The sequence below is a fragment of the Zingiber officinale genome, chromosome 8B (genome assembly GCF_018446385.1).
Source record: "Zingiber officinale cultivar Zhangliang chromosome 8B, Zo_v1.1, whole genome shotgun sequence".
Taxonomy (NCBI): domain Eukaryota; kingdom Viridiplantae; phylum Streptophyta; class Magnoliopsida; order Zingiberales; family Zingiberaceae; genus Zingiber; species Zingiber officinale.
The window spans coordinates 96,207,481-96,233,320 of NC_056001.1; the positions used below are offsets into that span (position 1 = coordinate 96,207,481).

General features: G+C 37.1%; 2 protein-coding genes and 1 non-coding gene across 5 annotated transcripts in view; 1 reads left to right on the plus strand and 2 right to left on the minus strand.

Annotated features, from left to right (window-relative positions):
- Positions 1–13,622, plus strand: part of LOC122015613 (calmodulin-binding transcription activator 4-like) — a 37,394-nt gene extending 23,772 nt beyond the window's left edge. For both annotated transcript variants that reach the window (XM_042572600.1, XM_042572602.1), the window contains 4 exons: positions 2,954–3,633; positions 3,749–4,340; positions 5,625–5,918; positions 13,196–13,622. In XM_042572600.1, the coding sequence (XP_042428534.1) occupies positions 2,954–3,633; positions 3,749–4,340; positions 5,625–5,918; positions 13,196–13,222 (1,593 nt within the window). In that variant the 3' untranslated portion in view covers positions 13,223–13,622. The remainder of the gene's footprint in view (positions 1–2,953; positions 3,634–3,748; positions 4,341–5,624; positions 5,919–13,195) is intronic.
- A 3,823-nt stretch (positions 13,623–17,445) lies between these two features.
- Positions 17,446–17,526, minus strand: TRNAL-CAG. The gene has a single exon. It is a non-coding gene; the product is annotated as a tRNA-Leu (tRNA).
- A 151-nt stretch (positions 17,527–17,677) lies between these two features.
- Positions 17,678–23,760, minus strand: LOC122015614 (F-box only protein 6-like). 2 transcript variants are annotated; one of them, XM_042572603.1, is made up of 2 exons: positions 23,560–23,760; positions 17,678–19,167 (listed from the first exon to the last, which is right to left on the minus strand). In XM_042572603.1, exons 1-2 carry the CDS (start codon positions 23,661–23,663, stop codon positions 17,925–17,927), a joined length of 1,347 nt encoding a protein of 448 aa, XP_042428537.1. In that variant the 5' UTR covers positions 23,664–23,760; the 3' UTR covers positions 17,678–17,924. The 2 variants fall into 2 exon arrangements, with proteins under 2 accessions (XP_042428537.1, XP_042428538.1); XM_042572604.1 differs by lacking the exon at positions 23,560–23,760 and adding an exon at positions 23,352–23,548.
- Between the last annotated feature and the right edge of the window lie 2,080 nt (positions 23,761–25,840).

Sequence of the window (25,840 nt, forward strand, 5' to 3'; positions counted from 1 at the left end):
TAGATGCTTTAAAACAAGGATGTACTGTATTAGTATAAGACCCAGCGAAGTGCAAATCCAACAAGTGTTGATATTATACATGGGTATGATACATTAACAGTAAAGCTTGCCGCTGATTTATTGCCTTAATTAGATGCACATAGATCAAATATAGGTGACGCATCCAACATTTTATTGCAACAACTACATAGGAGGGGAGCCTTGGCGCAATGGTAAAGTTGTTGCCATGTGACCTAGAGGTCACGGAAATATCCTCTTGCAAAGCAGGATAAGGCTGCATATAATATGTTTATAATAGATCCTTCCCCGGGACTCCTGCATTGACGAGAATTTCGTGCATCAGGCTGCTCCCCTTTAACTATAAGGGCAATATTCTAAAGGTAATAGTAACATGAATAATGCAAAGGTTGATTTGAATATGTAAGGGAGTTCTGTCAAAGGCTACCATGTTAACAAATTTTAAGCCAAAGGAATTGTGAACTAACCATAGATTGGATCGTGGTCAACATGCATCAGTTTCTTTCTGTATGTCTTAGATGATAAATACTTATCAAATGGCATAAAAATTCAGGTACTTGGTCTGTCATTTTGAGCTTAAAATAATTTGTCTTGGATTGAATTTTGAAGAAATTTGCATATTTCAGTCAACATTCAACAATATAGCAGAATAATTTGGAATCTTACATTTGGCCACATCCTTTTGTATCTATGCTAATAGCTTATCTTTATCATGTTAATATTTGAATTCTTTTTTTTAAAACAAATTGTGTTGGAAAATATATTAGCTAAGGACCAAATGCCAATATCTAATTTGTTATTAAATTGTCATGACCCTTTATTTTTTTTCCTTTTTGTTAATGCAAATACCAACATTTAGTAAAGTTCAACTTACCATATTTCCATTCCATATTCATTTACATCATCAACATATCCGCCGCAACTATTAAGGATCACTGCATGAAATTATCCTCCTATGCAATTCAAATCAATTATATATTCATATCGTCTCAATCTATTTTCCCCACTGTGTTGAAAATACAACTAATTGCTCTTGAATATTTAGAATTAGATCAATTTCCGAAATGCCTTTTTGGATCTTCCTCAATGTCACTATTCACATAACGTGAGAAGCAACTTTCGGAAAAAATAATTTCTTGGGAATACTAGAAGATCAATTTGTTTTTTTTTCTTTGACAAATGGTCAAAACTTCATCTGGGTTCTTCTAATCCTATTGAGAGGTCCGCTAAATAGAAATATTTAAGAAAAAATAAGATGTTTCTTTTGTCCCTTCCAGGCGAGCGGAAAATAAAGAAATGGTTGATACATGATATATTTAATATAATTATGTATTTACAAAATACCGTATTATTTAAAAAAAATAAAGTAACTTCATTTATTTATCTACACATTCTCATCCTTGCCGCATTAACTTTTTGCATATTTACCTACCAACTCCATACTTTGATCCATAATGTATGACGGATCATACTACAATCATAACAAATTTTCTTTTTAGTCTAAGCACACACAAAGATCATATAAGACTAGCTGTTTGGCTCTATTTCAACCATCCATTCATCATCCTATTAATCATATCTTCATTAACATCTACTTCTTATGGAATAATAAATCCAAGATATTTAAAACTCCTTGCAGAAATTCATCTTCATTCGTCTTAATTATTCCGTCATTCTTTTCTCACTAAATCAACATTTCACATATTTAGTTTTAGTTCTAGTCAACTCAAAACCTTTAATTTTCGTTGTTTATCTCTACAAATCAAGCTTCGAATTTAATCTAATTAAGTTCTTATAATTAACACAATATCATTAAAAATAACATATACCAAGGAACTTATCTTGAATACAACTTTTGAGTATATCTAATGCTTAAATCTAAAAAAAAATAGAAACTTAGAGTTGAACTTTGATACAAATTGATACTGTAGGAAAATCATTTGTCATGCTCTAACACTGGTAGCTAGGTTATTATATCTGTGTTTTATGACATCAATATAATTTTTAGCTATTTCTTTCTTCTCTAAACCATACCACAATAGTTATCTAGGGATTGTATTGTAAGATGTTTTTAAGTCAATAAAAATCGTAGCAGATTCTTCTTATGTCTATCTGTTGATTGTCTTTTTTTTTTTTAAATAAATTGCCCCTATAATTGATCTTTAAGATATAAAACCAAACTGATTCCAGAAAACGGTTTCTGAACTTGTGTTGTCCTTCTATTCTCAGTGGCTACGTATGGGATGGTTGATGATTTGACACATTTAGGAGATAGACATTCCAACAATTTCTTACTATAGTGTCCCTTTGACTGCTATATTGAAAAGAAGTAGAAAATTAAATGTGAGGAAATGGAAGACCTTGTATGACTCGTGAATGAGAAAATGTCTTTCTATTTTTCTTGATGCTTAAGGAATTTCTACCATTGGTGAAGACAAGTCATGTTTGGACAAGAGACCTCATCACATTTGGTTTCTCAGTACTAGAATTAATTCTAGAAGTGGACTTCACTTTTCAATCACTTCTTGAATTTCATGTACCTTGTTCTTTCTGGATTAAACAGAAGGCAGATAGCATACCAACTTTATATGTTTACATTTATGTATCAATGATTAATTGCAGAAATAATTGAATTGTTAGAGTACATATAACTAGTATATGTTAAAACTGAAACTGAGATCACCAAAACACCTTATTTCAGTGAACTTATTCATTTTTAAATTGTGAAACAAAATCCAACATTTTTACACTTCACGTTTACAACTACTGTGATAGGCATACTTTTAAAAGAATATTAAATAAAAATATATCATTCATCTTAACATCAAATTTGGCTTATTTATTTTTATCTCTAGCAAAGTTACAATCATTGATTAAAATAGAAGATAATTTGGCAAATATCAGATTCATCTTAATTTCAACTGCCACTTTACAGGTTGTCATCATAGGGGACTTTTGTTGCAGGCCTTCAGAGTACACGTGGAATGCGCTATTTGGAGATATTGAAGTTCCTTTAGAAATTGTTCGGGATGGTGTTTTCCGTTGCTTAGCACCAGCGCATGCTGCTGGAAAAGTCAAACTATGCATTACAACTGGCAACAAACAACCCTGTAGTGAAATACATGAATTTGAATTTCATGATAAGCTAAAAAACATAAGTTCCAGAAACATTGCACAAAAAACTGCAATGCGCACCTCAGAGGAACTGTTGCTTCTTTTTAAATTTGTTCAGTTACTTCTATCTGAAAATTTTAGTACAACAATTCTTCAAGAGAGTAACGTTGAACTGGAAGTCAGTCCTTTGAGGAAGCTAAAGGGATCCAATGATAGGTTGGATCCAATCATTCAAAAATTTGTAGCTGGTTCTGTAGCTTCAAAAGATATAATGGATGCAATTCTTCAAGAACTATTAAAACATAATTTGTACCACTGGTTATCATTTAGGCATGAAACTGACAAATATCAGTTCTCCAAGAGAGAGCAATGCATCATCCACATGATCGCTGGATTGGGATTTCTGTGGGCCTTACATCCAATTCTTGACTCTGGTATAGGCATAAATTACCGTGATTCTGATGGATGGACTGCACTTCATTGGGCTGCATATTTTGGAAGGTACCTGAAACAGCAGTCTTTTTCTTGAACTGATTTAGAATTCCTAGCAAGGCTAGGTTTTGAATTGTTTGAGCAGAATTCTGTATATCTAACTTTTTGAACTTGACTTATTCAGGGAACAAATGGTTGCTGCACTTCTTGCTGCTGGTGCTTCAGCTCGAGCTATCACAAATCCTAGTGAACATGATCCAGAAGGTAAAACACCAGCTTCTTTGGCAGCTGCCAATGGCTACAAAGGTCTTGCCGGATATCTCTCCGAAGCTGCACTAACTACTCATCTCTTTTCACTGACAACTGAAAAAAATGAGAGGTCAGTCGAGTCTGCATCTAAAGAGATTGATCGTGGTGTTGAAAGCATATCTCAGAGAAGTGCCATTTTAGATGGTGGCACAGAAGATCAATTATCACTCAAAGATTCGTTGGCAGCTGCCAGAAATGCAGTTCAAGCTGCTGCTCGTATACAAGCTGCTTTCCGTTCCTATTCTTTGAGGAAGAAGCAACAAAAAGCTGCTTTATGTCAAGACGGGGACATTCTATTCCCTCCAGAGATGCATAAAGTTTCTGTTGTGTCTAGGTTGCATAACACATTCCAAAGTTTTTATGGTCATAAGTTTGATAAAGCAGTTTTATTGATCCAAAAGAATTTTCGACGTTGGAAAATCAGAAAAAAGTTTCTACTGCTACGAAAACATGTTGTGAAAATACAGGTACTTGAATTCTTGCGTCTTGCATCTTCACATATGTTTGAATTGTTAAGTAAACAACATATTCTGGCTTTTACTGTTGCACAAATTTGATTCTGTACCTGTTTAACCATTGACTGGAAACAGCCTCTTGCAAAAAGCAGAGTAAGGCTGCGTACAATGGGTCCTTCCTCGGGATCCCGCATAGCGGGAGCTTCGTGCACCGGGCTGCCCTTTTTTTTTTTTTACCTGTTTAACCATTGACATACAATGATAGTGTTGAACTTTGATTTTAATGATTTATCATTTATAATGTTGTCATGGAATTACTCTTGTATCTTAACCATCTAGTTTGCTTCTTGATATGAAGTTCCTGAGTATTCACATCTATAGCACAAGTCTAATATTTCCTTAATTTTAAGCCACTCTTGTCCTATGTATCAAATAGCTTTGCTTTTCACAAAGTATTCTATTTTATTGAATCACCTGCACCAAGGTATTCATTTAATCTCAAGACTTAATGTATTGTAGTTTGTACATCATCATAGTCCCACCCCTCTATTTGCACTTTTGCCTACTTGTTCAGATTTCTTAAATTCATTTGGAACCATTATATCATTCAGTAACATTTTTTCATTTCTAGTCTTTTCATATGAAACTTCATGTGGATCACATGAGAGAAGCTTCTGTCCTATTATCATGAATGAATGTACAGAATGTGATCAGTATGTCCTACTTTACAGCCATGCATCCAATTGAACAACTATTTGTATGAACTGATTACACATGATTAGTATTTCCTATGGTGTTATCTGGACAGATATGTTCAATTTCACCTGTCTTTCTTCAGTGCCATTGTATGAACTACCAATGTCAGAATTTGTTTGTTTCATCTCACAAAGATGGATCGTATTTCCACATTGCTACTCTTTTTGTACAGCGACCTCTGTGAGATTTCAGTTTAGATGCCTTGATTGAATTTTGATCTCATGGAACATTTTTTATGGAATCACTTCAAAGAGCTACAAATTTTTTGCGAGCAAAAACTGAATCTTGGAAGATGATCCAAGTTAACTGGATTCTGGATGATAGGAATGCAAGAAATATGGATAAGATCTTTTTTAGTTCCAAGAAAATTTAAATTTGTTACATTGAGGTGGGTCATTAAGTTATATCTTGGAAGCAGCTCTATGGCAAATTATTCCTGTGTTGATAAGCATCAACATATATATACTTCATAGCTCCTCTAAGTAAACAAGAAGTTGTTAGAGACGGTTTATTTAATTATGCTCTTTTGTATTATGACAGTCTCATGTAAGAGCCCATTTAGCACGGAAAATGTACAAGGAGCTCCTTTCGAGTGTCAACTTTCTGGATAAGGCCATAATGCGATGGCATAGACGAGGTGTTGGTTTGAGAGGGTTTCATGCTAAGCCAGAATCAATTGATGAGAAGGAAGAAGATGACATAATCAAGGTTTTCCGCAAACAAAAAGTGGATTTAGCAACAGATCAAGCTTTGTCAAGCGTCTTGTCGGTGGTGCAGAGTCCTAAAGCGCAGCTTCAGTATCGCCGGATGCTTGAAAGCTACCAACAAGCAAAGGTAATAAATGAGAGTCATGTGCTTTTTTAATTATAGAATGTGATTTATTTTAAAAAAATACTGCTTCTGGATGGAGTTTTGTTTGGATGTCAGCAAATAAAATCTTGCCAGCTCCAATTGGGGTTAAAATCATGTGATTGATTAAGCTTGAAGATTTTCATCACTAGAGTTGGAAAATCTTCTAGAACCTTAGATGCTTTCTCATAACATTTCAGGTTCCATGTTTTGGTTCCTGAGTTTGTTGGACACAAAGATCTTGTCCTCATTAAGCATTCCTGAATACATAGAATTCAGGACAATGTTGGTGAACTATAGGCTAATTCTGTAGTTTCTGACGCAGTTAGATTAATGTTACTGCCTATTAGAAACTTACACCTTCGAAATATAAATAAGTATATTATCTGCCTAAGACTGTCAATGAACGAACCACCGGTGAGTTGACGTTGTTCACCAAGGAAAAACAGGACCAGTGAAGAGATTAGCCGAAGCCTGAATGGAAGACAACAAGAAAGAGAAGGTTAGAATGACGGCCGAGGTTCCCAAGCATAGCCACTCCGATGCTCAAGTAAGTCTCTGACTAGGGAGAATGAAGAAGAATGGGGGTTTAGGGTTTCTAGAAGTCTAGATGCGTGTGCGCGTACCTATGCTCAACCTTTTATAGGATTGTAGTTGTGCTCTCATGTTCTCCACGTGTTTTGACCCGCTTACATTACCCACGTTTCCTAGAATAAATGGTTGCATTTTCCCATGTTCTCTGAGGAAACAACTATGTTGTCTGTATCTTCCACGAGCAATGGCTCCATGCCTCGCCTGCGGAGTCGGGAACAATACAGATATGGAGATTGGACGAAGCCGGGGACAACCTGGAGTCAGGAACGTCATGGAGTCGGAGACGATCCAGGGTCAGGAACGGCATGGAGCTAGGGAACAACTTTATGTTGACTGGAGTTAATGACGACGCGGAACCAAGAGCGACACCAAGTCGGGAACGACTCGGAGCCAACTGTGATGCTAAGTCAAGGACGACACGGAGCCGACTGTGGCGCCGAGTCAGGGACTACCTGGAGTCGGGTGCTTCACGGAGTCGAGAAGCAGCCCTCTATTGACTTTGACCACCACTTCAACAGGGCTATTAACTTCCTCTTAGTCACGTGACACCCTCTAATTACCTCCTGTATTACCAGTCTCCCCTTCAAATCAGTCGAAAGAGGCGGAGACTCTTGTATGGCTAAATAAGATGGCTCCTACTGTCTTGACTACCTTAGCCACGTGGCAAATCCATGCGTAATTCAGACTATATTATGCAGCAAATGTAGTTGCGCCTATGATATTATGCATTAAATGTAGCCACATCTATTAAATGCGTCGCATGCATCATTTGCCTTGGTCCTCGAGCTAGGTGGGTGTTGGTAGTATGGCTCTAAGGTTTGCGTCCAATTATGTGATGTGACCATCTGTAGAAAATGAAGCGTCGTCAAATCGCAATGATGATTGGGATTTGGTTTGATCCCTACACCCGATCTGATAGCTAAGAATCCATCATGCCATTTTCATTGCAGCGATCCAACAGTCAGGATCGAATGAGCGAGGGTATATTAGGTCGAAGAGAGATGTCATTGTTTTTATATCACAATCCTTGCTTCTGTGTCTACCGTCTTCATCTTCGAGTGTTCCGCATCCAACCTTTTAGTAAGTTGTCTTGTTCTTCATCTTCACCCTATGCTTCAATCAACTATCGATCTTCTAGCCTCAGGTTGTAGCTTCTGTTGCCTTGTATTGTACCTCTTGATGGTTGCGGAGTCATCTTCTGCTCCTTGGTATAGATCCATAGAGTCGGATTTTAATGGCGGTGAACTGAACTGAATAAGGATGATCTACATAATTCCTGTCGACCACTGCATAGTAGTCTCGAATGGTATTGACAACCCAGCTTGCCCTCCTCTTAGTTTTATGACCTTTTTCCGAAGTCACTTATTGAATGGGCTTCGTTTTCCTATCCCAGTTTTTTTTGAAGTGTCTCACTATTTCCACATTCCCTTATTCCAACTTAGTCCAAATTATTTCCAAATCTTCACCAATGTAGTCATCCTTTTTTAACTACCGGATTCCCTTATCTTATCGAGTCTTCCATTATTTCTTTTACACAAAAAAATAAAAGATGGGTTGGGGGGGCACACTTTTTCTTTGTGAAGCCTCTGATTCTCATGTCCTGCCCTACTCGGTGGCAACTCGAGTTACCTTCAGCCACTGCCTTAAAGAATTATCATTTGGAGTGAAGCTATTACGCTACGTCCCAAAAGCTACAGGATATGAAATTGGATAGTAACTTGTTGCTCGAAGAAGGTTACTTCACAAATTCGGGCTAAGTTCCGCTCTAATCCCTCTCAAAGCTACATTCGGTAAGACCTTTTGCTTATGTAAGTTTTGATATCTAACTGAAAATTTGTCGAGTCATGCAGCGAACACCATGTTGAAAGCTTTTGTCAATAAGGTGGTGAAGATAACAGAAGCTGAGTTAGAGGCAAGGGGTGAGGAGATCATCGATTTAACTACAAATATAGTCGCGCCTAAGGAGAGGTCATCAATTCCCCTGGTCGCTCCATCGGAAGTTGTCCTTCCACCAGTGATCCCAGAGTCGGCTTCGTTGGGAGAGTCGGGGACGCCTGTAAAAATAAGTACGAAGAAGCGTCGTTCACCAAGGACTCCAACTGGCCCACTTCGCCACGGATGATTTCGGCTAGACTCCACTCGCCAAGTCAGGAGGCTCCCAGGTCAGGGCCAGCTCATCACATCCACCCCGAGTGGCTTGACCTCGCCATAGGTGGTCCAGTCCCCCAATTCCCTTACTAAGCCAAGGGGCTTCCATGTCGGTGCCAGCTCGTCACATTCGCATCCGGGACTCGATTTCTAGGTTGGTCAGGATGATACCCCGACAGAGTCCCTTCCCCTTAATGTGGGCAGAGACCCCATCTAGGCAACTGCAGAAGCACCTCAGGAACAAGAGATTCCTCGAGGGTACAGGCTTGATCTCACCTTCTTTTAACTGACGACGTCGAGGTGGTCTAATGCCAAGGAGGCAGCTGATAACTTGTCCTTTGAGGCTTTAGCTGACGAGATTGTGCTAGATGGAATCGGGTAAGTTGGTGTCATTCGGCCAACAATTTCTCAAGTTTTGGCGAGATCATTACAGACTCGACTTGTTGAGTTGGAGGCTCACTTGGCTAAATTAGAGGCTCAGCCAGCTCCCGTCGACTGTTTAAAGAAGGCGATAGCCGATCCTACCTCAGCCTAGGCGAAAATCGACCAACTAAGGATGGCGTTGGCTGACCATACGACGGAAAAAGTCCAAGCAAGGTACGACATGGACATGGTGAAGAGGGAGCTAGAGTCCCTTGAATCCCAGGTTGAAATATTGAAATTGAGGAGGAAGAAATGCGGAAGGAAATAGAAAGGTTGAAGGTTGCTGCTGAAGCGCAAAAACATGAGCTGGAGGCTGCCAAAAGCCTAGTCGGAGGTAGCCAACGCTGAGTCGGAGGCAGCCAAGGCCGAGTCTGGACTTCTAAAGGTGGAATTGGGAGCCACAAAAACTGAGGCCGAATCGATCAAGTCAATGGCTGAAGCTTGGTTGTCCGACTGGGAGGTTGCCCGAGCTAAGGTAGAGGTAGCTAAAGCTGGATCTGAGGCCTTGGAGACCTCGAAGTTGGAGTTGCAGGTGGCACTGGAGAACAAAGTAACCGAATTTCAGGAGTATCACATCGGAGAGGGTAAGAGCTAGGCCACCATATAGAAGGAATTCCTGTGCTCTGAGAAATTCTATGATCTACTCAACGCATGCATTGTCCGTGTAGTATAGAATGGAAGGCGCAGTTAAGCAACTGCTGGAGAACGGATCACCCCCGACCATTAGCTTATTCAAGATTACCGATATCATCCTCACTCTCCTATTAGTGGCAAATGGTTGTAATTCTCTCTTTGTTAATTGCCTGATTGTAATTATCGTCTTGCTGTAAAGAAAAACTTGTTAGAATTCTACTGTCCATTCCTCGACTTCTTGATATTGTAACTTCTTGAGTAAAGATCCAATCGTCGCTAACAAAGTCGAAAGAACCTCGCTCAATCCCGATTGAGGGAGGTGGTTGATATGTGCTCGACTCTTGTACGGAGGGGAGGTTAATATTGAAACTTGGATCTCGATCTCGATTATGTCTGAATCAGGGAAGTTTGGGCTTGAAAACTGACGTTTACCGATGGAGATATAATATGCACTCGACCCTTATACGAAAGGGAGGTTGATATCGTTGAGCCTTGGATCTTGACCCCGACTATATCCGAGCCGAGGGAGTTTGGGCCATGAAAAGTACACCGTCAATGGAGATACGATATGTGCTCAACCCCTATATGAAGAGGAGGTTGATATTGTTAAGGCTTGGATCTTAACTCCGACTATGTCCGAATCGGGGTAGTTTGAGCTATGAAAAGGGCATTGCTGATGGAGATACGGAATGTGTTCGACCCTTGTACGAAAGGGAGGTTGATATCATCGAACCTTGGATCCTGACCCCGACTATGTCCGAGTTGTAGGAGTTTGGGCCTTGAAAAGAACATAGTTGATGGATATACGATATGTGCTCGACACTAGTACGAAGAGGAGATTGATTTCGTTGAGTCTTGGATCTCAACCCCGACTATGTCTGAGTCGGGGGAGGTTGGGCCCTAAAAAGGACATTATCGATGCATATACGATATGTGCTCGACCCTTGTGTGAAGGGGAGGTTGATATCGTCGATCCTTGTATCTCGACCCTGACTATGTCTGAGTCGGGGGAGTTTGGGCTTTGAAAATGACATTATCAATAGAGATATGATATGTACTCGATCCTTGTACGAAGAAAGGTTGATATCGTCGAACCTTAGATCTCGACCCTGACTATGTTCGAGTCAAGGGAGTGTGGGATTTAGGAGAGAACACAAATATACTCAGAATTCATTTTCATTGATAAAAGGGAAGATACAAAACTTCAATATTGTGTCAAAGATAAAGGATACATGAACTACTTAGGAATGATATGCCTTCCATGGTCGGTCAAGTTTCTTCTTGTTCGCATCTTTCAGGTAGTATGCCCTTGAGCTTAGCCTGTGAATCACCCGAAAAGGCACTCTCGTGTATAATGGGTCTCTGATTAATGATAGTCACAATAACGATCCGACTCGGGAGCCTCTCGACCTAACTCAGATGCAGAGGCCGAGCCAATTTCCACCATCTGCATAACCTTTTCCCCTCTCCGATTTGCAAGCTCCCGATTTCGTAAAGGAAGAAGGGGAACTTTGCAGAGACCAAAGTCGAAGCTTCCTTCCTTTTTGCAAACTGGACTTCCTCCAGCTGAACATATTTGATTATCCGAGCCTGCAAACCATCAAAATCGACTGGGGTTTTTACCATAGATCTAAAGAAATACTCATCTATCAGGCCTTGTGAGAAGGCAACATTGGGGTCACTAAGGGAGCATCCATGGCCACCCGATTAAACTGTTGTAAATATTCCTTCAAGGATTCTTTAGGTTTTTGCTTGAGGGCAAACATGTCATGTGGAGTTTTTTGATACCTCTAGATGGTGGCAAAGTGCTGTATGAACACAGTCTTGAATTCTTCGAAGGTCTGGATGGAGGAAGCGGGAAGACAACTGAACCACCTTTGTGCCGATCCTGACAAAGTAAGGAAGACTCGACATTTGATTTCATCTGTATACTGATGTAATAGAGATGTGTTTTTAAATTTACATATGTGGTCTTTAGGCTCGGTTGTGCCATTGTATTCCCTGACTTGCAGTGCCCGGAAGTGTCACAGTAATGCGGTAATTCGTCTTAAAGGATGTTCTTTGAAATTGGAGGGCCTTGAAGGGCCTTTGTTCTGCTAGGGTCGGGAACCATTCCCCTTGAAGGACCTCGAGGATTCAAGGATGATGCCCTCATGACTGATGTCCCAACTAGAGTAGGGATCATAGCTTGGTGTGTTTTGGTTGGTCGAGTTGACTTTTGACTTGGCACTTGCGGCACTTTAGTCCATCGAGGCACCTGCACTGTGGCAACAACTAGCTTATTGAAATCATCTGTTGCCATGGCGACGATGTTGGGTCTTCCGGTGTCATCCGACTCAACGTTTCAGTTTAGGTCTTAACTCAGTGTTCCTACAGACGGTGTCAATTTGATCCTGTCTGAGATTGTCGACAAACGAACCACCGATGAGTCGGCGTTGATGTTGACTTTGTTGTCATTCACCAAGGAATAGCAGGGACTAGTGAAGGGATTAGTCGAAGTTTGAATGGAAGACAACAAGAAAGAGAGGGTTAGAATGATGGTCGGGGTTCCCCAGCGCGGCCACTCTGACGTTCAAGTAAGTCTCTAACCGGGAAGAATGAAGAAGAAGAAGAAGAAGAATGGTGGTTTAGGGTTTCTCAAAGTCTAGATGCGTGTGCAAGTAGCTGCGCCTGCGGGAGCAAGTTATAGGGTTGTAGTTGTGCCCTCAGTTTATCCACGTGTTCCAAGATTCCTGCTTACGTTACCCACGTTTCTGAGAATAAATGACTATGTTTTCCTATGTTCTTTGAAGGAAATGATTACGTTGTCCGTATCTTCCGACAGCAACGTCTCCTAGCCTCGCCTGCGGAGTCGGGAATGGTACGTATACGAAGATTGCATGAAGCCAAGGACAATCCGGAGTCAGGAACGACATGGAGTCGGGGATGATCCGGGATCAATAACGGCATGGAGTTGGGGAACAACTTTCTATTGACCAAAACCAATGATGACGCGGAACTAGGAGCGATGCCGAGTGGGGAACGACACGGAGCCGACTGTGACGTCGAGTCAGGGACGACGCGGAGCCGACTGTGACGTCGAGTCAAGGACGACGTGGAGCCGACTGTCGAGTCTGAGACGACCTAGAGCCGGACGCTTCACAGAGTTGGGAGCAGCCCTCTGTTGACTTTGACCACCACTTACTATTGATTTTCTCTTAACCACGTGACACCCTCTAATTATCTCCCGAATCAGTATCTTTAAAAAAATTTTTAAATTTCCTCGTGTTCTTCATGTCCTTGGTCAACCAAAAAGAAACCTCTTGCTTGGAACCTATATTTCTATCATTTTATTAATATATGCTCCCAAACTCATATCAGATTTTCTTTTCTGAGGAACAGAGTAATGTATCCAAATAGAATACTCTGTGTCCTCTTTTAATCGAAGCCATAATTTATTTATCATTTTCCCTCTTTCCTTGCAGGCTGATCTGGGTAAGAGAAGGAAATAAAACAAATGAGGTTTGGAAGAATAAGGAAACATGGTTTTTCTACCGAGGAAGGTTGGGCAGTTGGACTAATCATTCTCAGACACAGCATAACAGAGGTGAAGTGGCATCTTTTCTTTGTGCAGATGAATTCTGGTGTTGGTAAATAAGTTTTTAGTGATCTAGATATTAAAGCTCTGATCAGCGTAAATATGCAAACCAAACAATTTGTTGCAAGTCCTGTGTATGTAGTCATTGGTCAGTGTGCCGCGTACTTTCTTCTTGTTCATATCTTGTGAATTTTGTTAACTATGGTCATTGAATTCCATATCTGTTATCTGTTGTCTGCTCAATTTGTGCTTCGGATTGTGCTACTTTGTGTTTAACTAATTTACAAACTATTTGGACGAGATATTCTCGAAAATGAGCTTAAGTGGTTCTATTACAAAGTTATTACTCTTCTGCCTTACTGAAGTTAAAGCTTGCTTAGAGGAAAGTGATTAACTTACCATCTTCTCGATATGCTTTTGAATCATTTTATTTTACACACATCTACAACTCCGAAGAAAAAGCCTCATGGAATAGATTTATCGAGGATCCTTCTCCGATGTTCAAATCATTGAAGTGTTTTAAAAATTTTGCACTCGAAGAGAAGTTCTGGACTCGAATGTCCTTTCGAAGATCCTTTAAACCTGGGGTAAAGTATAATATCTTACTAATGTTTTAAGTATATAGTCCTAGTTCAATGAGTCATGTTTTTTTTTTAAGCATAGAACTTGCTGGGGTATAAGTTGCATGTTAATGGTTTTGATAATTCTTAATTATTTGATCTGTATATGGTGATCACCGTCCAATTAATGTAATAGTGTAATAGATATGATTTAATTCATATAATCTTGATACTTAATTTTAAAATTTTTATTGGGTTGGAGTTTAGGGTCTTAAGTTGTGGTATAAGATTTGGAACATAAAATATAAAAACGCTTAAAACAATGGAGGTAATTGATATGATAATTAAGAGAACAATTAATATTTTGTGTGTATAAGAGATAAAATGGATAAGAGAAAAGGTAAAGATGATAGAGAATTTGGATTTTAAATTATGGTAAAATAAGAAATGGAGTAGGTATTGTTGTCAATAGTTCGCTAAAGGACGAAATAGTAAGAGTAGTTAGAAAGAGAGATAAAATTATAGTTCTCAAGATAGTAGTGACGAAAGAAATTATTAATGTAATTAGAATATATATACCTCAAATAGGATTAGATAAATGCACCAAATCTAGATTTTAGGATGATTTAGATGAGGTATTACAAAATACTCCATCAATTAAAATAATTTTAATAGGAGGAATTTTAAATAGGTATGTAGGAGTGAAAATTGAAGAATATGATATGGTACATGGGTGTTATGAGTTTGGAATAAAAAATAAAGAAAGGAAAATAATATTGAATTTTGCGACACCATATGAACTTATACTAGCTAATATATTCTTTTTTAAAAAAAAGATAAGAACACTTGGTCATCTTTAAAAGTGAGAATAATAAATTACAAATTGACTTTTTTATAATTAGGAAGAATGATAAAAAGATTTGTAAAGATTACAATATCATTTTTGGAGAAAATTTAACTATCCAATATAAATTAGTAGTGTTGAATATATGTCTCAAGCATAATATCAATAGAAAAAATAGCACAACTCCTACAATTAAATGATATAAGTTAAAGAATGGAAAGTAAAACATATTTAAAGATAGAGTAAGATTACAAGTATTAGGAGAAATATACGACGACTTGAACACAACATAAGATAAGATGATATCAAAGTTGAAAATAGTAGCTAAAATTGTACTCGATGAGTTAAAGGGATGAACACTACTAAGTAAAGAATTTTGATGGTGGAATGAAAAAATACAAGAGAATGTGAAGGAAAAATGAATAATTTATAAGGAATTGTATACTTTTAAGAATGAGAAAATTTTAAAAAAGTAAACGGTAGTTAAGAAAGAGGCCAAGAAAGTAGTGAATGAAATTAAGAATGAAACTTTTGAATGCTTATATAAAAATTAGATATAAAAGAAGGGGAAAGAAATATTTACAGAATAGCTAAAGTGAGAGAGAGGAAGACAAAAGATCTTATCTAAATAAAATGTATTGAAGATAAATGCAATAGGGTACTAGTAAATGATGAAGAAATAAAAGAGTGATGGAATTGGTATTTTAACTTAATTTAAGTAATTTAAGTAGGTCAAATGAGTATAAAACTTTATTTTTTTATCACAGAATTCAAACTTCAGAAGAACAAGTTTTAAATATGATGCAAAATATAAAAGCAGTAGGACCAGATGATATTTCAATAGAGATATAGAAGTGTCTTAGGAAACAAGGTATTGAATGACTCATAAAGTTATTCAATCTGATATTGAAAACTAAAAAAATGTCTAATCAATAGAGAGTAAGTATTTTAGTTCTCTTATATGAGAATAAAAGAAACATATAAAATTATGCAAACTATAGGGGTATTAATTTAATCAGTCATACCATGAAATTTTGGGAAAGAGTAATAGAAAAAAAGACTAAGGAAGAATATCATGGTAATCGAAAATCAATTTGGACTTATGCCTAAGAGATCGATAATAACAATTATACATCTTCTCAGGCAATTAATTAAAAAATATCGTGAACAAAAGTGAGACTTACACATGGTATTCATCTATCTTAAAAAAATTATGATAAAGTCCCGAGGAAAAATTATATAGAGAACGCTAGAAAAAAGAGGTGTTAGTATAGTGTATATTAAACTAATTAAGGATATGTATGAAAAGAATGTAATGACAAGAGTAAAGACTTTAAGCATATTAACTAAAGTGTTTTCCATAAAGATAGGTACATAAAGATCAGCTCTAAATCCCTATCTTTTTACACTAATCATGGTGAACTCACTAAACACATCCAAGATACAGTACCACGTAGCATGTTGTTTGCAGATGATATTATTTTCGTAGATGAGATATGTGAAGGAGTAAATGCTAAGCTCAAATCTTGACGGGAAATGCTAAAAGTAAAATGTTTTAGGCTTAATAAAATAAAGACAAAATATATAGAATTTAAGTGTAGCAATATTTGACATGATGAGATAATTGTTAAGATAGGAGATAACGGGTCGTCTATAACTAAAAATTTTAAGTATTTAGAATCATTTATATAAAAGGATAGAGGGATTGAGAGAGATAGAATACAAGCGGGATGATTGAAATGGAAGAGAGCATCATGTGTTCTTTGTGATCGTAAAGTACCTTTTAGACTTAAAATAAAGTCTTATCAAACGACGATTAGATCACTATATTATATAGAGCTGAATGTTGAGTTATGACACGAGCACATGAGCAAAAGATAAGAGTTGTAGAAATGAAGATATTAAAGTGGATTTATGGATGTTAAGATGGATGGATAGGATAAGAAATGAAAATATCAAAGAGAAAGTCGGAGTTGTACCTATTGAGGAAAAACTTCGAGAAACACGTTTAAGATGATATAGACATATATTTGGACGACCAATAAATGTTTCAGTTAAGAATGTACATATCAAATGAGGAAAATAAAAAAAGACTTAGTTAGTAATAATAAAATAAGAGAAAATTTATTTAAATATAAATAATGATATAGTAGGGGGATAAAGTCCAATAGCATAGAAGAATCTATATAACCACTCTACATAGTGAATTAAGACTTTGTTATTATTGTTGTATTGAATCTAGATATTGCTAAAGATAGTAAATTCTATGACCTTTTATGTTCTTAATTCTTATTCTTGAAGGAATGAAGGTAGTGCAAGAATGGTCTCTGAAGGATCAATTTATATTCTTATCTTATAGTATACAATGATTGAATTCATAATTTTCATTTTTAGAGTGCACGATAATAATTTACTGTTGGGTTATGACTCTCGTTTATTTTATTATGGAAACTTCAAAATTGAGAATGAATATATATATATATATATATATATATATATATATATATATATTTCCCCTGTTTATTAAAGTACAAAATAAATGAAAATATAAAAATTTTCATATCCAAGAATCAGATTCGAACCCGTCAATATGGGATCCTAGAAAAGATATATGCACTCTTATCCTCTGTTTATTAAGAGGTTAAACCGAAATAAATGAAGTTATTAATTCTGTACGTAATTTCCCCTGTTTATTAAAGGAAAAAAGATGAAAATAAATATAAAAATTTTCATTGTCAAGAATGGGATTCGAACCCATGCCCTTTCGGACCAGTACCTGAAACTGGCGCCTTAGACCAACTCGGCCATCTTGACGTACAGCATATGGCTTTTTAATTATTTATTAAGATCAAAACTTTAACAATCACTTCATTCTTAGACTTCCCAGTTTTGACCAACGGCCATTCAACGTACAACAGTTCGAATTGAACCTATTAAATTTGGTCAACAATTCAGTTTCCTGAAATCAACATAAAAATATACTCTCAGATAACCATTGCCTTTAAACTGAGCCTCAACAAGGCATGACGTTTCACTTTCAAAAGAACTTTATGCTAAAGCAAATACAAAGAACCATAACACAAAGCACCAAGTTTTTTTTACCTATCATGACATTGAAGCTATTTTGGTGCTTCTCATATCTAAACACAAGGATACCTCTCTACAAAACGATCAAAGGGCGCCGCCGGTCACTGTAACACACCAATTGTCGCTCAAGCAAGTGCAGTGGGGCACGGACGAAACGCAGTCCCACAAGCAATTGTCTGTCTCTTCCTGCTGTGCGGCTGCGTGCATTCTGGCACTCTCTGCCATTCCTTTGTAGACAAATTGTACATAACCAGACGGTTCATCCGTTTCGACCTCAAAGAAAGCATGAGCAAGCCATGGTTGCCCAGGCATGTCATCCTTACGTGCTTGCCGTAGAGCTCCAAGCACCAGATGTTTGGCATTCTGTCCACCTCCTTCCACAGGAGAGTCATCTTCTGCATCTCCCATATGTAGACGCATGTGGCGGCATTCTTGGTCACCAAACCTACAAGCAAAATCTGACCTTCATGCTCTGACAGCATATGGTCAGTAAGATGCCGTGGAGAGGGGATGAGGTACTGCTTCCAAATACCAGTTGTTACGTCATACAACAAGATGCCGTCGGGTTCAGCATGCATAAAGTAGATGGTTCTGCCAACTGACACTGTTTGTGACCTAAAATTCAAAGAGAGTGGAAGCCTGATGTTTGGAGGAAAACCTGCACTGTGACTCCAACTGTGATGAATCGAATCGTATATCTCATGATCCCCGTTGCATCCGAGCCACATTATCTTGTATCCACTGCCGGCAGTCTTCCCGTTCAGAATCATCGCAACAGCCACTCGTGACCATACTCGGTAAGATCTTGGTGGAAGTTCTTTGAATGAGTTGGTCAGAGGATTGCTAATGTAGAAGTTCTTATGTGATAAATCCAAGAAACAAATGAGACCACCAGCTGATGCTACTGGAAGAAGTACTGTCTTTGGCTTTGCGGGCAGAAATGGAATGGAAATATGATGCCATTTTCTCATAGATGGATTGTACATGGCTCCCTTTCTTATGTTTTCATGAGTGACTGAATAGAACCAAGGTTGTAAAACTGAAACTTCTGCGAGATGTTGGGAGAAGGTGCATGAAGACAACAAGGAGTTCCACTTTCTGCACACAGTCCGGAACCGGAAGAATGATTCGGTAGGGAGTCTTGCAATCACAGCTTCAAGAAGATCTTCTGGAAAGTCTTTCCAGATTTGCTGATCCATCAAGCCACCTGAAATTGATGCAATTGCTTTTGCAGGGCTCTTTCCCCTTCTATGCCTCTTGCAAGATGGAGATTCAATCATTTCAACCATCTTGTTACCAGACTTATCGTCCATCAAAAGACCAAAGAAGTCATATTCTAGTAGGTTATTCAACTCTAATATATACAACCTGCACATGACAAGTAATTAGCAAATGCTTGATTAATCCTAGCTTTCTATAGACAATTAAGTTTTTAAAGAAACCAAGTGGGCTTGGTCACTGGATAACACATTGACAGATATGCAGCAGTAGATGGTAGCAAATATCATGCATCAAATCAAAGATATGTTTGTACTAGAAAACAAACATAACACTTAAAAGATCTCATAGTTGGACACTTATCTTCTTCCTTGGCTGTGTCGAACACTTATCCTCTGAGTGAACATTAGAAATCCCTATTGATCACATATAATAAAAAACATTTAGAAACAACCGTGTTAAATGCCTGAATCCATATCCGTATCATACTTGAGTCAAAGTACCTAAAAGCCAATTAGAACAGTTTCAGTTGATATTCTTCAAATTTAGTATTACTCTGGTACTTGGAGTTTTCATCTGCTCATCCTTTATATCTATCTCAGGTATCAACACTCTAAGGGAGTGCCTAATCCTTATCGATCACGCGTAAACACTTGTAGAAATGATTAAATTAAATACTTGGATCCACAAGTGTCACATACTCAAATTAAGGTTCGAATAATTCGAACTGTACTCGAATTTAAGTCATTTCGAACTATAATTCGATTCGAATCAAGGTTCGAACAATTCGAACCAAACTCAAGCTCAAATTTTATTTCGAACCGAGCTCGAGCCAAAATTATTCGAGCCTCAAATCGAATTTCGAATATTTCACATATTTTTCGAGCTCGAACTCAAATATCAATATTTTCATATTATTCGGCTCGATTCGATTCGTTTGCACCCCTAATTGTCATACTACTGGAGAATTGAGTAAGTATATTGATTTTAACTTTATGTTAAAAATTAATCATTGACCTTTTAACATCGGGGTGATTTCTTGAAATATCATGCTTGAAGTTGAGGGGAGTATCAGCTACTCAGACAACTTATCCTAGAACACTATTTGAAGGCAACGACCTTGTATTCATCTCTACATGAATTAAGTCACAATCTGATGATACCACAAAACTTCCAGTGGTCCATAACTAGGACAAATGTAATTTATCCAAGCAATCACAAGGCAAAAAAAATAATAATAACCAATATTTAGAAACATTTTTCCATTGGAACCTCATTTTTCATTTTCGTATATAAAACACAGATAGCATGACATAGCTTAAATACATGTTACATATTTTATATCTGAGAATGCCATGGCTTGACTGATTCTTAAAAAACATTAACATCTATAATTTCTATGGTCGCATGTAAATGAACTAGCATCTAACTTTTGAAAATTTAGCCTACTTCTTTTCAACAAATATTTAGCAGCATTGCAGAAGTGGAAATAAATATCAAGTTAAATCCTGCTTTAGTACTCAAGAATAAGTGAGATAAGACTCAAAATTGGCCCTCACAAATCTTAATGCATAAATGTTAAAGTGGGCAATAGGAGATCAGAATTGAAGAAATTTTCTCGTATAACCTGGTCAACACCAATTGTTCTCTAGCTTAGATTGTCAGTCAAAGCTTCAACGTTTGTTGAGTTGGTTCGAAGAGAAAAGAAATATTTAGAAGTGTTGAATGGGTTAGGCTATGTGCCCTATCCAACATTAAACGAGATGGGCTGTGTCGCATGCAACCCTCTCTGGCTGGTATGAAATGAAGTCGTGTTGGAAACATCATAGGGCTGGATTGGGCTCATCATAGCACGTCAACTGAACTGAGCTGAGCTCGGCACATGAGCCAAGTGAATACAACTCATGGGCCGGGAGTACCACTCGAATTTAGTATCATATGGTGAGTTGTGGGCTAATAAAAAGCTTTATAAGCTTATATGAGTTAGCAATTATTAACTTAGGCTAAACATCTTGTGCCATTGGTTGAACTTGAAAAGCTAATGAATCAATTCTTGTGACAATTGGTATCAGAGTAGGCCTAATCCTAGACATGACGAGATGTGAGAAAGGGTTAACTGCATGAAGGTGTAGCCACCATTGGGCAACACATGCCACCAATTATGGAAGATTCTAGGCTGAGTATAGTTTGGGTCTTGACAGGATGTCATCAAGCCTTAAGTAGGAAAGATTTTGTCAACCAGTTTACTCCCACACAATTGTTTCTTCACTGATTGTACTTGACAAAGTTTCAACCAGGTCTACACATGTCAGGGTCATACCCAACCCAAACACAGCTTATTGCACCTCTATATTTAGTCCATGATAAAATGTGGCTATCAAGCATAAGCTTAAAAGTTGTGAAAGATGACTTTTCAATAAGATCTAGTTGCTCCCCTAGTTGAAGTTTCCTCAAGTCCTTGCCTAAAGAAGCTACCTAAGTTGATACACTTTTGCAAGAGTTTCTGACCTCACTTTTCAAGAATCTTCTCTATTAAACTGTCAGTGATGCCAAATCCAAAACTTATCTAGAAGTAGTGATGAAGATGAACCTACAACAAAATATGGTGAACTACTGCACTGGAAAAAGATGTTTGCCCCAAGCAAATACAAAGACCCAACATCATACATGAATATCTTTATGTTTGTCTATCGCTACTGCACTTCCCTAACACGTGTTAAAATCATATAGGATCCAAAAAAAAATATACAGCATACCAATATAGTACATATCAATATATGACTACAAACATATATCATAATCTATAACTATTGAAATAGATCATTGCATCTCGATAACAACCTGCATCAATGATCTACCAAGAAAGGAAAGACAGATAGTAGTACATTACTCCAAACTGGAACCAGAAAAAAATGATAAATCCTAGAAGTAGTTGTGGATATATGGGAGAACATAGTTATTGTCATTATCTCATCTTGGGATTGGAGACCACTATAGCAACCAAAAAGAACCACTGGAAGCATCAACCTGATTCAGTAGATGCTTGAATTCACAACCTAGAACCACCTTTTTTTAGACCCATGTCTTTCTTGTGTGTGGTATTCTGCTTGAGTGTTTCTGTTAATTTCTTTCTCCTAAAATTGGTAGAAGTGGATATCCATCTTGTCTTTAGTTTGGTTTGTGTCACATTTTCTATTTTTGCTGTTGATTTTGCTTCATGAAATTGCTCACAAGTAAAGATTAATTCCACAATTTAATGGTTTTTGTCAGCAAGACTCAAATTGGAATCTGTCGTCTGTCTCTTTTTCTCCCCAAAACCTTCTCTTTGAGCCTTCTATCTTATTTTCTATTAGCTTTATGTTTGCAACAAAGGGAAGGCCCGCACTATCTCAATCATCTACTCTTTAATCCTTATTGTGATTTTCCTAACTGACTTCTGAGCTTTTCTTGTATGAGGATCACACTTTAGAAAACCTTATTACTGATGTTTGGTGTCTATATTCACATATTTTCAAGTGTTGCAAACAATCACCTTCAGTGCAATGGAAAGAGATAGAGTCGTTGTTTGCATGATAAGTGTAGCAAAAAAGTTAAAAAGAAACTTAATTTATATGGAGTTTGGTGTCAGGGTAAAATCAACATACAACGAAAGAGGAAATAACTAGCCTCTTGGTTAAACTGACATGTGAAGGACAACAAGCAATTTAGTGGGTACTCAAAAACCTTGCAATCTTTTTTATTGTGCTTGGTGTTTGTTTCACCAAGCATCAATAGCAAGGTTCACCGTCTGAAGAAGCCTTTCTGAAAGCCTACAAACGCTAGAAATTATGTTTTCACGTGAATCTGACAAGTTCTAAGTTCCTGCTTCTATGCAAGAAAAGGAATTTCAAAAGACAATCAAGAAAGTCATATATAAGGATTAAAAAGTGGATGACTGAGATAGGGTAGGGCTTACCCTATGCTGCAGCAGGGTCATCCAGCAGCACAAAGATAACAACAGGAAATCAAAAGAAAGGATAAAAGAGAAACCTTGTGGCAAAAAAGGATAAATGATAGATTCCTATCCAATCCTTCCTTGCAAAACTTACAATTTATAGATATCAAAACCTTTTTTAGAGAATAAAATTCATCAGGAGAGAAGAAATTGAGGGGGAAAAAAGAGAACGCAAAATACAAAATCGACAACACGGACACACCACTACTTCAGCCAACTTTGGGAAAAAGAAATGATACAAATAACATTTAAAAAAAAACATAAATCCAGATAAAAAAAAGTATTTCCAAGATCACTACAAACGAATAGGAAAGAAAAGATAACTTTCTCAATCAGGCACCTCAAGGATCTGCAAACCCTAACGTGCATGCTCGGCTCCGAAGTCAAGCGATCGAGCAGAAGCACACGAGATTTTTAGCGCATATCTAGTTAATCATTTCCAAGACTAGCATTCAAATCCATCCTCCGCCTTCCATACCGAGAGGTAAAGGGCCCAAACTAAACCGCACAAGAGAGCAGAAAGCCGAAAGGAAGGTATAGACTTTTGCCTGGGATCGAGGTGGCGAGGCCAGTCAAGTGGGGGCGAGGCGTAAAGTTCGCAAAGCTCCTGGATGCGGCCGACGACCTGGCTCAGCTCCGCCGCCTCATCCATCCGCCACCTCCCCCGTCGCCGTCGATGTCGCGTTCGCCGTCGCCGCCGCTCCTATTTCTCGCGTTTTTCCACCTCTTCTGTGCTTCTTCTCCATCTAATAGCTCAAACTTGAAAGCCCACGTCATACATGCTACCAGTTAGCCCCAGCTGATGTACCTATTTACTGAACTTGCCACTGTGCGTGTGTTTTGCCCTCACTTTCTCCTGTCGTGCGGACCCGCTTCCCGCATAGGAAGCATATGCGGTTACAAACATCCCCACGTGATGATCACGTGCCAATTTTTGCCCTTCCTTGATCGTTCGTCGCAACGCCTTCAATTTATCCCTAGACAAATATGAATATATCAAATTTTAACTTCATAATCTAATGTGATAATATTTTATATCTTAACCATATATCATTACGAGGAGATCGTGAAATATTCAATTGAGGATTTTATAAATGAGGGGGCGTCTTTTTTATTCTTGGTCAATACTTAATATAATTATTCTTTTTATAATCAATATAATAATCATAATAAATGTGATGATTTTGATTGCGATGATAATATTCTAAAGCTTTAAAATTTTAACTTATAAAAAATTATAATTACCGGCAAATCAGATCAATATTTTCTATTATTTTATTAGAAAATAACATTATAGTTGATGACAATATAAGATAAGTAATCATCTTTCTAACTATATCATTAGTATTTAATAAAAAATTATCATATAAATATTATATACTTTTCACAATTATTTAAGATTCAATTATATATTTTTTTATTAAAGAATAATCATATTCAAATCCCCTAAACTATTTTTTATTTCCCATTAATTGTAATTTTTTTAATAAACAAGTGGATATATAATTAAAGTTTGAGAAGTGAAAAAAAAAAAGAGAAAAAGGTTGGTAAAAGAGTGATGCTCCAATTCCATTTGCCCCTTGAAAAAGAGGATATTTCCTCAATTACCATGGAAACCCATTAATTTTGTATGGGCATAATTAGAAAAATAGTTTAAGAAAAAAAACTAAATTGATTATTAGCAATGTTTTTTTTTAAAAAAATTATTATCATTAATAATATGAAACTTATAATTACACAATTGTTGCCTTTCACCTTCAAAACTCACCTTCCATAAGAAGATTCACAATCCTAAATTTTTCTTTAATTTTCTTTTAATACAATAAAATTTCACTTTAAAATGAATTTTAAGAAGTACATAAAATTGAGGTTCTTTTTCAAGGAAAAGGAAGTAAATGTGTTTTTAGGGCATCCTTCCTAGCAAGTAATGAACATGATTGTTTTGCGAAAGTAATGATTACTAGATCAATGCATTTGCTTCGACCTAAAGGAGAGCAATGGAAGAGGCTTGGCGTCCTCACAAAGTTGGGCGATGTTCCAAAATGAATCCGTCCAACTTGACCTAACACGAATTGATCATGTTAGCCGTGGCCCCGCCCTAATGAACAATTGTGCCTTAGCTAGTCCTTATAATCATTATCATGTTTATTCTCTCTCCATATTTTCTTTAAATTAAATAAATTTGAAAAGGTATAATTTGGTGATGAGTATATTTTTCAACACACCAACTAAAGTGATGTGAAAATTTGGATCCTATCAATTGGTTTACTTGGATGTTGGTCTCCAATTTGCCTCAACTTTATATCGACATGAATTAAGATAAAATATGATTATGTTAGTAATTATTAATTGGTAACTTGTCGGTGAGATGGTCGGCGATTAATGGTTGGTCAAGGATGTAGGCCGCGATAAATAAAGATGTAGGTAGGTGATGGATGATCCATAGTCAATTATCGAGGGATTGAGATGACAACAAAGGCTAGGAGAGACAAACGATAGTGAAGATGTGAAGAAAGCGAAAGTATACCATTTAAGCATGTGATATTATTATAAAGATTAAATATATTCTTTTATCAAAATTAAATGGTAAAATTGCATTTAGGTCTATCATAGGTCCGAATTAGGAAAATACTATTTTTTTTAGGATCGAGATGAAAACTAGTTCTCCGAGGCAACTCTTAGTGTTTTTCATATTTGATGACATTGTCATAATATAGTAATAATTACAATTATGAAAAATTTAGAGTTAAGAAAAATAATAAGGTACTTTGTCCTCCAATTAATGATCATGTTGTGGGAATTGGATGGTGAAACAACCTACAATTTGAA

What these genes read in the sequence shown, in the direction of transcription:
- LOC122015614 (XM_042572603.1), bottom strand. Translation starts at nt 23,663, where the DNA reads ATGGATGAGGCGGCGGAGCTGAGCCAGGTCGTCGGCCGCATCCAGGAG. An exon ending in CCTCGCCACCTCGATCCCAG is followed by an intron (nt 19,168 to 23,559) that starts GCAAAAGTCTAT and finishes TGTCATGTGCAG; the next exon opens with GTTGTATATATTAGAGTTGA.